Source organism: Heloderma suspectum, chromosome Z, assembly GCF_057233095.1.
Source record: "Heloderma suspectum isolate Gila_16-S chromosome Z, 16-S_ref, whole genome shotgun sequence".
NCBI lineage: Eukaryota > Metazoa > Chordata > Lepidosauria > Squamata > Helodermatidae > Heloderma > Heloderma suspectum.
This window is the reverse complement of record NC_139476.1, coordinates 7,244,955-7,257,643: the sequence shown is the minus strand read 5'-3', so window position 1 is coordinate 7,257,643 and position 12,689 is coordinate 7,244,955. Positions and strand designations below refer to the sequence as shown.

General features: G+C 44.1%; 1 protein-coding gene across 3 annotated transcripts in view; it reads right to left on the bottom strand.

The window, feature by feature from the left end:
- The window catches only part of MKNK2 (MAPK interacting serine/threonine kinase 2), a 34,767-nt gene that overhangs the window by 10,937 nt on the left and 11,141 nt on the right, over positions 1-12,689 (bottom strand). The window contains exons 4-10 of one of the 3 annotated variants that reach the window (XM_084826027.1): positions 12,449-12,550; positions 11,429-11,526; positions 5,562-5,641; positions 4,446-4,519; positions 4,097-4,201; positions 3,015-3,070; positions 2,652-2,747 (exon numbers count right to left, since the gene is read on the bottom strand). In XM_084826027.1, coding sequence (XP_084682153.1) covers positions 2,652-2,747; positions 3,015-3,070; positions 4,097-4,201; positions 4,446-4,519; positions 5,562-5,641; positions 11,429-11,526; positions 12,449-12,550 — 611 coding nt within the window. Of the gene's footprint in view, positions 1-2,651; positions 2,748-3,014; positions 3,071-4,096; positions 4,202-4,445; positions 4,520-5,561; positions 5,642-6,048; positions 6,303-11,428; positions 11,527-12,448; positions 12,551-12,689 lie in introns of those variants that run through there. The other 2 variants (XM_084826028.1, XM_084826029.1) reach the window with 2 other exon arrangements.

The window sequence follows — 12,689 nt, the reverse complement described above, 5'->3', positions numbered from 1 at the left end:
GCTGAGCTGGATGACCTCTGAGGAGCCTTCCAACTCTATGATTCTATTGTCCACCACAGCATTTTTCTTGGTGATTGCTTTACTAGCAGGGATGGATGAATCAGTCAATTTCAATTTTCTGCAGTTTCCCATTTTTCCAATCATAAGTTCAGGTTTTCCTCAACCTTTGGGAATTTTTTTTAATTGAACATTCATAAGCATTTTTGTGCACATTTCTGATACATGCATTTTTGTATGCATTTTTGCCTATTGTACATATATTGTATTTTTAATGTGCTTTCCCCTATAAAAGGGTGGGGATTTCCCCCTAATTTCAGCACAAGGGCCAAATTCCATTTCAGAGAAACTCTTCGGGGCCACATTCCAGTGATGGGTGGGACCAATGGCAAAAGGGGTGGAGCTAAATAAAAAATACCAGTGTATTTTCGCTTAAAGCTCTTCCGGCCAGTAACTACACCTTAGGAGAGGCAGTTTTAGAATGGGGGAGAAAAAATTGAACAAAATCCAGGAAAATGGCAAATGAATAATGTTTGGGGGAAAGGGAGTGAGGCCAGGGGATTGTGCCCACGGGTTTGAGTTTGCCCAGCCATGCCCTAATAAATGCATTTTTGTATGCATTTTCTGATTGGAGAATCCATTGCAAAATTCAGAGAAGTGAGAGTTTTGAAGAATAACCAAGTTTTGGTTCACGTAGTGGTTCAAAAGTGTGAAATTTGGCCAGTTAAATGCAAACTGAGCGAATTTCTCCCTCATTCCCACTTGCAAGTTTAGTATTTTTTTTATATTTTTAAAATGCAATTTTTTGCAAGTTCTGCAAGTTCTGAAAAGCTTGCAAAATTTACAATTTTGTCCCAGTTGAAAAATATGCCAGTTTGGCATTTACTTCTGTAACGCACTATCGCGGTCAAACATTGAATTATTTGAATGAAATTTGGTACACACGTTTAGGTCGCAATTCTAGACTCCAACATTGGGTATGAGGACCAGGAAGCAGGGAGATGCGAGGTATTTCATTACACAGCATCTGAAAACCCAGAATAAAACCTGGTGCTGTGAAACGTAAACATCATTCCCAACATTCTAGCAGGGTTCCTGAGGGAAGAATTTCCACAAAAACTGAAGCCTTAACTTCAGAAGCACATAAAATATTAACTTCAATTTTACCTCATGAGAAGATCCTATTTATTTGTCCCAAAACTTTATAGACCATGTCTTCATCCAAAAAGGAGGGTTTTAGGGCAGTATGCGCAAAAAGCAAATATTCAACACAATAAAACAGTATTAAAACTAACAAATACAGTCAAGTTAAGAAGCATAAGAACTATTTAAACCAGCCAAAAAGAAATACAAACAAAAATTTAAATGCCTGGTGAAATAAAAAGCAGGAACTCAGAAGGACAGAGGGCACCCCAAAAGACAGTTTCTCTCAGGGTATACTTGGTCTAATCTGTATCGATGTAACTTCTACGTTACTTTTCTCAGCCCATTTCACAGAAGGGAAACCAAGGCTGGGACTTATCTTGGATGTGGCAGCCAGTAATTGGAGAAGAAGTGAAATTTGAGCTCATGATCATTATGTTCATCACTTTATCTAGTCTGGACCACACAGACCACTGAGACACACAGACAGTTAAGCAGATTACAGGTTATACGTCACCGCAGCTAGATTAAGCCTGATTTCAAAGGAACCATGGAGTTCCTTTGAAACCTAGCTATTAGCATACCCCCAGCTAACATACAACCTTGGAAATCTAGATTACTTGCCCACCTATCCACACAAAACCAATGCCAGTCCAAAAAGGACCACTGTCTTCCACTGTATAAACATTTACTTTCTTAGTCTCCTAAAATGCAATTCCACTCTCCACGGGCGACTAAGTGAACAGTTATATACAAGCCTATTTAATGAGCAGGGCAAAACACTATCTGTTCAGGGAACATTTAGTAGACTTCATGATACAGGCTGGGTTGAGAGTGGCGATTTCAATTCTTTACAGAAGCCTGGAAGGCTGATTTTGGGCAATTACAGCCTGATGGGAACATGCACGCAAGCCGTACAGATTCTCCCATGCTTCTTTCCACCTACAGAAGCATCACATCAAAAACATACACAAAGGATAGGTGGATCAAACCAGAAGTCCATCTCGCCCAGCTTCCTGCTTCCAATGGTGGCCAGTTGGATGCCTCCAGGAATCTCCCAAGATGTACCCTAGTACTTAGAGGTAGACTGTCTCCACTCATGGAGGTTTAATTTAGCCATCATAACTAATGCACCAATCCTCCCTCAGAGTTGGTTGACTCCCGTTTTAAAGCCTGGTTGCCACCACCTTGCAGCAGCAAATTCCAGAAACTGATTCTGCATTGCATGTTTCCCTTGAAAACAGGACTGCAGAAACTCTTTCAGATTCCATTTTGGGGAAGCTGTTGGGAGATACATTTCAGTGGTGGGCAGAGGAGGAAGGCAAAGGGGGCAAAAGGAGAACCCCAGAGAACTGGATTGGAACCCGGGGGGTGGGATTTCTGCTCCCCTTTTAAAGCCAAAAACCCCATCCATTTCATTGGTTAAGCCACGGTTCAACTCTGCTTTCAACACACCGTTTTACAAATTGTATCTCTCTCTTATCAAGTGAGTTTCCCCTTAGAGGGCTTACCGGAGTGAGCAACTCAGGGGTGGAGATCGGAGAACAGTCACCATTTAGCTTGATCCCACTTCCCAAATCGAAATCACAGATTTTCACCGGGGAAACCTGGCATGGTAGACACAGACAAAAAGAAAATGTCTCCCATCCATCTACCAAAGAGTGAGGATTTAGTATGCCACCAGTAGACCAGCTTTCCTCGTTACACAAGATCTGACCAATACTGGACCGCTGGAAGTCACCCACCCCAGAATTAGCACATTAATTGCCACATCCTGCAGCAACGAGTTTCACGGACTGTATATCCCACAGCGTGTATCCTCCAAGATACAGGGAGCACCCTAGCAACCAGTAGGCTCTTAAGCCAATGCTTACCTGATTGGAACTCTCACAGAGAATATTTTCTGGCTTTAAATCTCTATGTGCTATTCCTGGAAAACAGAAACAAGAATATAGCAAATTATCATTTATAATCATCTTTAAAAGGTCTGAGTCAACACTCTTTGCAGACATCTCAGAAAACTTTTTTTACAGCAAGGAAATGAAAGCAGGAACTAGCCTGGAACAGAACAGCCTTCCCCAACCTGGCGCTACCTGGAGCTGTTGGACTGCAACTGCCATAATCCCCAGCATATCCAGAGGGTACCAGGTTGGGGAAGGCTGGAATAGGGACTGTTAAAAATAGCAAACCCGTTGAGTATGTAAACTGACAACTTATGCCTGCTGGATTAAAGCCAAAGTTCCATCTAACCCAGCACGCTGTTTCCAACAGTGGTCAGCCAGATGTTTGTGGAAAGCCCACACAGCCAACAGCCCAGTGCTTAAATAATCAGGGGCAGAGAGGACCCCCAGTCCCCTTATGTTTTGTTACCAACTTGGCAACTGCTTTTAGAAAGCTACTGGTGCAGGGGTACACTTCGTTAGGATACCCCTGGCGTTCACTTTAAAAATCTATCAATGGCCCTCACATCTAGTGGCACAGAATTCCGCAAGTTCAGTTCTGCATTCTGCAAAGGACTTCCAGTTTGCCTGTCGTGAACCTACTGCCCTATGCTTTTTACCAGGTGCCACCCCTCCCCCAACTTCAGGCCCTAAGCTGTAGTGTTATGGAAATGGAAAAAAGCCATTGACTCCTTGATTTTCTGACTATGAATTCTAACCACCACCACCACCAGACTGGCTCTCACCCCTACCTGTAGGCCAGGGGTGCAGAACCTCAGGGCTGAGGGCCACATCTTGCCCCCGGGTTTCTCCAGATGGCCACACCCCCTTCCCCCAACCACCAGTTTCCTGGCATTTGTGCAGGTTTCCTCCACTGTAAAAGGTGGAAATAACTCTCCAAGAGTCAACAAAGGCCCCAGTGCTTCCCAAGGGGGTGGAACCCCCCACCACCAACAAAGGCCCCAGTGCTTCCCAAGGGGGTGGAACCCCCCACCACCAACAACAGTTTTACCCACCTTTGTTGTGCAAGAAATTAAGGGCACTGGCAATGTCATGCACCACCATGCTGGCCTCCAGCTCATTGAAATGGCGCCGACGATGGATATGTGCTAAGATGGAGCCTGGAAGAGAGAGCGGGATGTGTCCTGTTAGGGAAGAGGAGGTTCTAGAACAGCATTCTCCAACCTAGAAGGCAACAGCCATGATGGACTACAACTGCCATAATTCCCAGACAGCGTGGCCATTGCCTTCCCTAACCTGATGCCTTCCAGATGTGTTAGACTACAAGCCCCATCATTCACAGCCAGCATCTGGAGGGCCAGGGGTCCCCTGTCCCCGCACACCAAAGATTCCTGATCTACTTGCCTCCTCTCATCTTCTCAAACACGAGGTAGAACCGGGCCTCCTCTTCAAAGAACTCTATTAGCTCCAGGATGTTCCTACCGTAAAGAGAAGACCGGGAATGCAGGGGACAGAGAAAGGAGAGGAAAAGAAATTAGACCCGATCAAGCTCTCCACACATATGAACCTAACAACCCTGCAGGGTCAGACAAGCTGTCCAGCATGCTGTTTCCTCTCAGAAGCCAAGGATCTACCTCTGGGAGGCCGACAACCAGGATGTGAAGGCCAACAGGCTCTCTTGCCGCCCCCATTTTCACTCCACAGCACCTGGCATTCAGCCCCTGAACCCCTTTTGGCCTGAGGCCCAAATTCAATTACGGAGAAGCTCTGGGGAGCCACTTTCCAGCGGAAGGCGGGAGGCTAAAGACAAAACGGGGCAGAGCCAAATCCCAAAAATCCCAGCATACTTGAGCTTAAAGCTCCGACGGCCAGGAATAAAGCCTTAGGAGAGGCAGTTCAAGTTTTTAGAGTGGGGGGGAAACTGCAAAACCCAGTGGAGGCTGGTGGCGCCCATGTCAGTGGGGCAATGCATCCACTCGTTTCAGTCAGAACTCAAAAGGCGCTATCTAGCTCCTTTACAGTTCTGACTGGTTCCGACTAAAACCTGAAGCAGATTCATTGCCCCGCTGACATCGGAGCCACCAGCCTCCACTGGCAAAAGCCAGGAAATCACCAAACCCAGGAAAGGGACGTGGTCCAGAGAGCTGGACAGGAACCAAACGCAGACCAGATTTGGCCCGCAGGCCTGAGGTTCAACACCACAGCATTACTCTAACAGCCGCCAGATAACAGGCCTCTCCTGGACCGTCAATTTATCCAATCCACTTTTGAAGCCACCAGCCCACCCCCCCACCCCCCCAACAGTGAAACCTGCAAGTTAACCACATGATGCGTTGGGGTTCGTAAGCAGAGATTTTAAAACTCCTCCATGGCTTAGGGCCTAGTTTTGAGGTGGTCAAAGCTGTGACTGAGCTATAGCACTCCAAAACAGATTTGGGGGGGGGGGGGATGATGCTCCACACATAAATTTTTGCCCACATCTAAAGAACTAGTCTTTCCCCCCTCTATCCCCACTGGTACCTATGTCCTTGGCATTGGTACAGCATTTCGACTTCTCGGAAGACCCGACTTCGGATGTGTCCGAGACGCTTCTCAATTATCTTTAAATGAAAGGGGGGGGAAAGTGGGGGGGGGAGATTAAGTCAATCTTGAGTTGGGTCAGGTACTTCAAGTGGACAAGTAATGCACAATCAAAGGTTTATGATCTTTAGCATGAATACCACCTAGTTCACACATAACTACCCAATGCTAACCCATGATTTGTTCTTAGGTTAACTTTGGGTTATTTAACCCACAAATAACCCAAAGTGTCCCGGTTCGGACATCACTGTAACGACCTACGAACGGGGTGTCCGTAGGTTGTTGCTGCAAACTGAGAGTGGCCCACATTCCTGCAAATTGTGAGTTAATTAACCCACAATTTGTCACCAAATGCTGCCATTACGTGCGAACAGCCCCTGAGTTGGGCAATATGCACATTGAGGAGAATAATAATAATAATAAGTACATCTTCATCTAACACAGCCTTCCACAACCTGCTGTCCTCTAGATGGGTTCCACTAGGGATAGACATATCTGGAAAAATAAGAAAGCAAAATTGATGATCTCCAGTTTGGTTCGTCTCAAATGTCAAGAATATTTTTTTCAAGGTCACATGAAACCTCGTAAGCATATCTGTATGCATTTTTGCCTAATATACATTTTTTTGCAAGTAATTTTCCTCACATAATAAATTTGTAATGTTATTCTCCCTATTATACACATCTTTTGATCGGCGAACCCCACTGCAAAATTCGGAGAAGTGCACATTTCAAAGGATGACATTGTTGTGGTTCACACAATGATTTAACAATTAAAACGCAAACAGAATGAATTTCTCCCCTCCCCATGGTTGGCTGGTGGATGCGGAGTGTTGTAGTCAAGCACATCTGGAGAGCACCAATTTGAAGCGGATCTAATGGATTTGAAATAATATTTGCAGGGGAGATCAATTAATGCACTATAATACATGCTATACATAAAATCGAATATGCACCAGAGGTAACATTCACGAGGGAAAATAGATTAAAGGCAAGGTTAATCCAAGCCGGAGTCTCATACACACAAACAAATCTGTGAAGACCAGCCATCTTCACAAGCTAGAATACCACCTGTGTCTCTTCTTTTTGTCTTGTTCAACAGACCATTCTCACATGTAAGGTCACACACATCAAACACTTGGCTGGCATTTATATTAAGAAACACACACCACCAATCTGCTCATATGACTGAGCGTTCCTCTAGACTAAAATATAAAATTCATTCCCCGCAACTGGAAGAGTATCATGTCGGGGAGCATATGACCCTGACAGGGTAGTCTTCTACGTGCATGGACTTTTCTCACCGCTGCCAATTCTCTCCAGAATCCTTACTTCGGCTCTCACCCAACACTGCCCTCCCACCTTTGACCTCCTGCCTTCTCAAACCCCCCCACACACACTTTCCTAGGCTCTCTCAAGGATCAGAACAGTTCAGCCCTCTGAATCAGAGAAGCTGGATCACACCATGAAGCAGCAATTGATATGAATTTTGGGAGCAGAGGAACTCCTCCAGGCAAAGCTCAACCCTCTCCCCTAAAAAACTTATTTCAGCTCCATTAGAACCAAAAGGAGAGTACAGCTGCTCTCTCTATAGCTGTTCTTTAAGCATTTTACAAACCGAGTTTAGGATCCTCCAAGGACTTTTCCTTCTGCTCCCTCCCCCCAAATATGTCACTTTTCACATACACGTCCAGAATCTCAGAGCAAGAACTAAGCTGACATCTTACGATGCAACAATACACCGAACAAAAATTATATGCCCTTAATGCAACCGGGGTTGTTTTTGCAGGCTGGGCATCCCTGAACATTTTGAAATTGCTGTTGCAAACTCCAAGCCATGAAATTGAAGGGATTGGGGATGGAAAACTGGATTTATGGAGCCCTAAACTTCTGCTTCTTTTTTTCTGAAGTTGCCATTTTATAGCCCAAGCCAAATGAAAGGGCCGTTGTTCCTTTCCTTCTGCCAGTAATAAAAAAAAGGCCCTCAAAGACGCCAACGCTCCGCACGACAGCTGGTCCCCTCCCCTTGCCCAAGGAGGTCATAACCTCACCACCTCCCCGCTCCCCCCCCGCCAGTTTTACAAGCATCTGCTTCTCTCCCCCCCGTGCCCCACCCCACCCTGCACAGACGAGGAGTGCTTGCCAAGATCTTCCTGTTCTGCTCAAATGCCAGCCAACGCTCAATTTGCGTCACTGTCTGGACACACCAGTAGGTACCATCAGGGAGGGGGTACCCAAAAAAAAAGTGGAGAGGGGCTGTGGGGTTCGAAAGAGGCAGAGAAGGTCAGGCAAGAGGGGCCGTGGGGAAACCAAGCACTTAAGGGGGATTTTAAACATAAACACGGAAAGTTCCAGCAGGATAGCTATGTTAGTTTTTGCAGGCGAAAAGCACAGGGAAAATAAATAAATATAGTGGTCTGTATTTTGCTGCATCAGATTAAGGATGCCTGCAGACGGCACACTAACACTCAGAAGGCATCGTGCAGCTATTCTGTCTTTCCTTCCTTAATGGAATTTTTTCCCCTAGGAAGAAAAAAAGGTGGAAGACGCAGCGGGAAAACCTGAGAGGGCTAAAAGTGGATGAAAACAATGTCTGGTCCCCTGCTGCCCCCAGTAAGACTCCGCAAATAAGGCAGCACCATGGTGCAATTAAAGCGTTGCCTGGAAGCATACATAGGCGGCAATCCTAAACACACTGAACAACATGGGACTTACTTTTAAATAAATATGCACTGAATTGCACTGTAAATGCCTTGGGGCATCACGAACACCGAGAGATGTATTTATTTATTTGTTTATTTCATTTTTATAGCCCTCCAATAGCACTGCGCTGCCGTTCACCAATGCTGCTGCCATAATCAGTTTGTTAGACCAATAGCCAACTTTTTAAGCAAGACTATTCCTGCCAACTTTTTAAAATGTTTGTTTATATAGATATATAGATATAGATATAGATATAGATATATATGGTGTTTTAAAGACTCTGTGGTCTAATTTTAATAGTATTTCTCATAGCCCAGAGCTTGATCATGTCGCATTTATTTTAAAGGATGGAAGTATTTATTTTAAAGAACTCTGGAAAAGGACAGATTTGTATTATTATTCAGTAATAGCACAGTTAATAATGCTGGCACATTACTGAAGAAACTAATCAGTCAATGTGTAAAGCACTTCTGTCTAGCACAGATACACATTCAATTCTAAACTGCCAAACACTTGATCAGGCTTCATAAATATAATTAAAATAAATAATAAACCTGCCCTGGAAGGAACCCGCTCTCCTTAAATCCTAAGTGTGTGGGCACCAGCTAAAGTTGCTCAATGCTGAAGTAACAGCATATTGTACATGCCCAGAAGTACCACCATGCTTAAGCCACAAATGCTTCAGCCTGATCTATGCAGAATCCTGATATGGTCAGGTTGATTGTACCACTTCAAGCAGAGATGGAGGTTGCTGTTAATACTCTCCACTCTAGTTTTTTTGTAAAAACAATTTCAAACTCCCTGCAAGTAGAAAGCTAGCACATCAGGGTAGCTTTCTACTTGTAGGGATATTTTCTTTTAAGTACGGTTGAGCATTCGAAAGCTATTTCCACCATGTGCCGCACACAAAAGATTGAAAGAGTACAGTCCATTCCACCAACTCATTTGGCTACATGTCTAAATTAGGCCTAGGTGTGGGCAGAGGGGCTAAAATGTACCTGCAAGCATGTTCAACCCTGTTCTGGTTGGCTGGGTTGGAGTTAAAAGTATCAGACGCAAAACCAAATGAACCAACACAAAGCGTTAAGTTCCCCAGGGCCATGCAAATACTGAATATTCAGGCATTGCTACTGCCTTTCTCTCTTTCTCCCCCCCGCCCCGCCACCCCACTTCACTGCTCCAAAATCAGGGGGGTCAGTCAAGCTCACAACTATGGGAAACAGCCCCTTCCTTCAAGATCAATCTTAATGGGTTGTATCCAGTGATGTGGGCTTTCTGGAAAACTCTGAATTGCAAAATTTTCCTACGTGAATTAGGCTAATTGCACTGGAAAATTTTCATTCTGCATCGGGAAAATCACTAGATCATGATCCAATTTAGTCATGTTTACTAAATACTAGTAAAATAAACCTCAAAGCTAAAAAAGTACCCTGTGTTAATTTCTATACACTACAAGTATATGACTTGAAATATTTGAGGGGAGAAATTAAAGCACACATAATGTGATTTAAATGTTATATTATGTAGAAATTTTTATTAGAATGCTTGCAAAAATTTGAAGTCAGTAGCATATTCTTCCCTTATTGTTTCGTGTAAGAAAGGAACAAAAGTACTGAAAACTCCTGACATGCCAATTCAACCTTCCTCAACCTGGAGCCCTCCAGATATTTTGGGATTACAACTCCCAGCATCCTTCAGTCAGCATGGAGGGCTCCACTAATTCATTTTAGCGACCCAAAGAATGGTGCACACTATGCTGACAACCACTCCTTTATTTCAGCAGAGTGCAACTCTGTTCCACTGAGGTTCTGTGGGCACCTTCATTTTTGCCTTCATTACCTACTGGTTCTATTTCACACCGAGACATACATGTTTTTCTGTGGCAAATATTCTGTGTATTCTCTCACATACTTGCTAAAGATAATCACCTGAAAAACATTAATTACGACTTTGAAACTGCCATGCTTGTCTAATATTGTATTTGCAAACGGCATCCATTCAACAGTTCCAGAAAAATCCCACCTTCACATCACTGGTTGTATCCAATATTAGCCCTAATTACAGTAGATCCAGTGAAACTAATGGGATTTTTGCTAGGCCAACACTGGATTCATCCCAATAACTCAAGTGCTAGTTTTAGTGTCAAACAGCTGCGTCATCTTTAGATTTGCTTTTAAATAAAATGACAAGGCACCCAGACTGAAGCTTGCCCTGAGGGAATCCCTAAAATATCACACCACACCTCAGCTGCTGGGAGATACGCACTGACAATCTTTTAAAAAGGAGCAAGGGTTTATGGTTGTTTGCACCAATCGCTTCTGTTGTACCAAAAGGTTAAGCAACTCAACCAAGGTCTGCAGAAGGAAATCTGTGGCACAGCAAGATAGCTACTTGAGTAGTTCAAACAGCTCCAGTACAGCACTAAGCATATTTCACAATTCTGATTTCACTGGCATCCTCTCAGCAACCCTGCAAGGCGGGGTAGGAAGGAACGAGATATACCAAAAGCTCAAAGCCACCCGATTTCCTGCATCCTAAAACTCTAAACACTGGTGATCAAAGAACTCTGTAGAGGCTTTGCTCTCCTCAGCCAAAAAAAAAACTCCTCTAGCCAACCAGGTACCCCCACACACACACACCTCAAACTTCCCCACTCTCTTACAGGCCTGTGAACACAACACAGATGCAGGCAGACTAGTAAAGCAGGCTTGTTTACAAAGCTGGACTAAGGCTGACATGTGCAGGAGCTGAGCCAACCAAGATCAAGGCAAAAAGCAAACTTCTGCAGGCCTTTGCAAGCCAGTGCAGCCCCGTCTCTCAAAAACAGAGCTGTTCAATCAAGGCTGAACTTGTTGCAAGGCTGCAACTCCGCTGCACCTTGCCTAACAGAACACTTTGCAACACCTCAGCCTCTTTCTCAACCACGGTTAAATAGATTACAGTTTAGAAAAAAGAAAAGAGCAGAACCATTAATGCCGAGCAAGGACCGGGATGTCATCCAGCGCTCTCGCGGTGCTTCAGCTGCATAACCCATATCTAGAAAGCACAAGTTCCCAGACAAAACTCCCCATTCCACAAAGATGCCCCCATCCTTAGAACTCTTACCTTCACTGCATACTCCTTACTGGTAATGAGGTTAACACAGGCCTGCACCTTCGCGTGTGCTCCTTCTCCAAGGACCTCTTCTTGGAGCTGGTAAACATCTGAAGGTAGGGTGAGGGGCGGAAAAACACAAAGAAATTGAGGCTTCGGTAAGTAGGTTTTCAGTCACCGCCCCCAGCACTCACAACTGATCTTTGGGGAAGCCCTGCAGAAAGCCAAAAAAGCAGAGGGGTTGGCAGTGCACAAAGGCCCAAGTTCCCCTCAATTTCAGAGCTGCTTCCTTTCTTTTATCATTTTAAAGTTTCTAGCCCTCATGAATTGAAAGAGAACATGTGGCCTGGCTGAAGGGCTGCTGCTGGCTCTTACTCTAGTTTTTACTTTTGTTTCATACTGTTTTAAACTTTTAAAGCTTTTCTATTATGTTTCATCATGTTGTATGTTATGGTTTTTAAATTGTTGTGTACCGGCTGGATAGCTTTGGCTATTGGGTGGTATAGAAATGTCATTAAATTATATATACACACACACCATCATAAAAAATAAAGGGCTTTCCAGATAATGTTTGTATGCACACAATAGAGCTAATGGTGCTGAAACCCAGATGAAGAGTGATCCATACAGCCTCCTCTCAGCTAAATGGGTAAAACCTTCTTTGTTTTCTTTTGGTCAGCCTTTGAAAATTACCTGTTTTCTTTTCTGGCCCTTGCATGGATTTTGTCACTGTGCTGTTTGCCATTTCTTTCTTTTTTGTGAGGGTATTGTTCTTTTGTTTGTTTAGAGATTGTATCCTTTTTGTTCGTTTGTAAAACGCTTTTGCAGTTCATATGTAAACATTTCTATACGGGTGCCCTTTAACACCACCGTTTTGTTCCAGACGCTGTCCTCACAAAACCGTGATTCTACCTGAGTTTAAGTTGAAGTATTCTGCTGCAAGGGGGAGGGGCAAAAAAGTGACACTTCCTCCCCACTCTCAAATAGTAAACATTGTGGACTAGTGACTTGGACAGTCTACCACACCCTCACCTTCAAATCTGCCCGAAAAGCTGTCTGTAGCTCTACAGCGTTTTTTCTTCTTGTTTCTTTTCTTGGCGTTGGGGATATCGATGGGTTGACTAGAAGGCATATCTGTCCGACAAGTTTTAGAAAATATTTTTAAAGGTTATAAAAAAAAAGAAGAGTTGCAGTAAAGCAAGAATGCAAACCCCAAACCATGCAACCATTTCTAATGCTAGAAGAGTGCTGTGTCTGGAAGCTGACCAAAGCT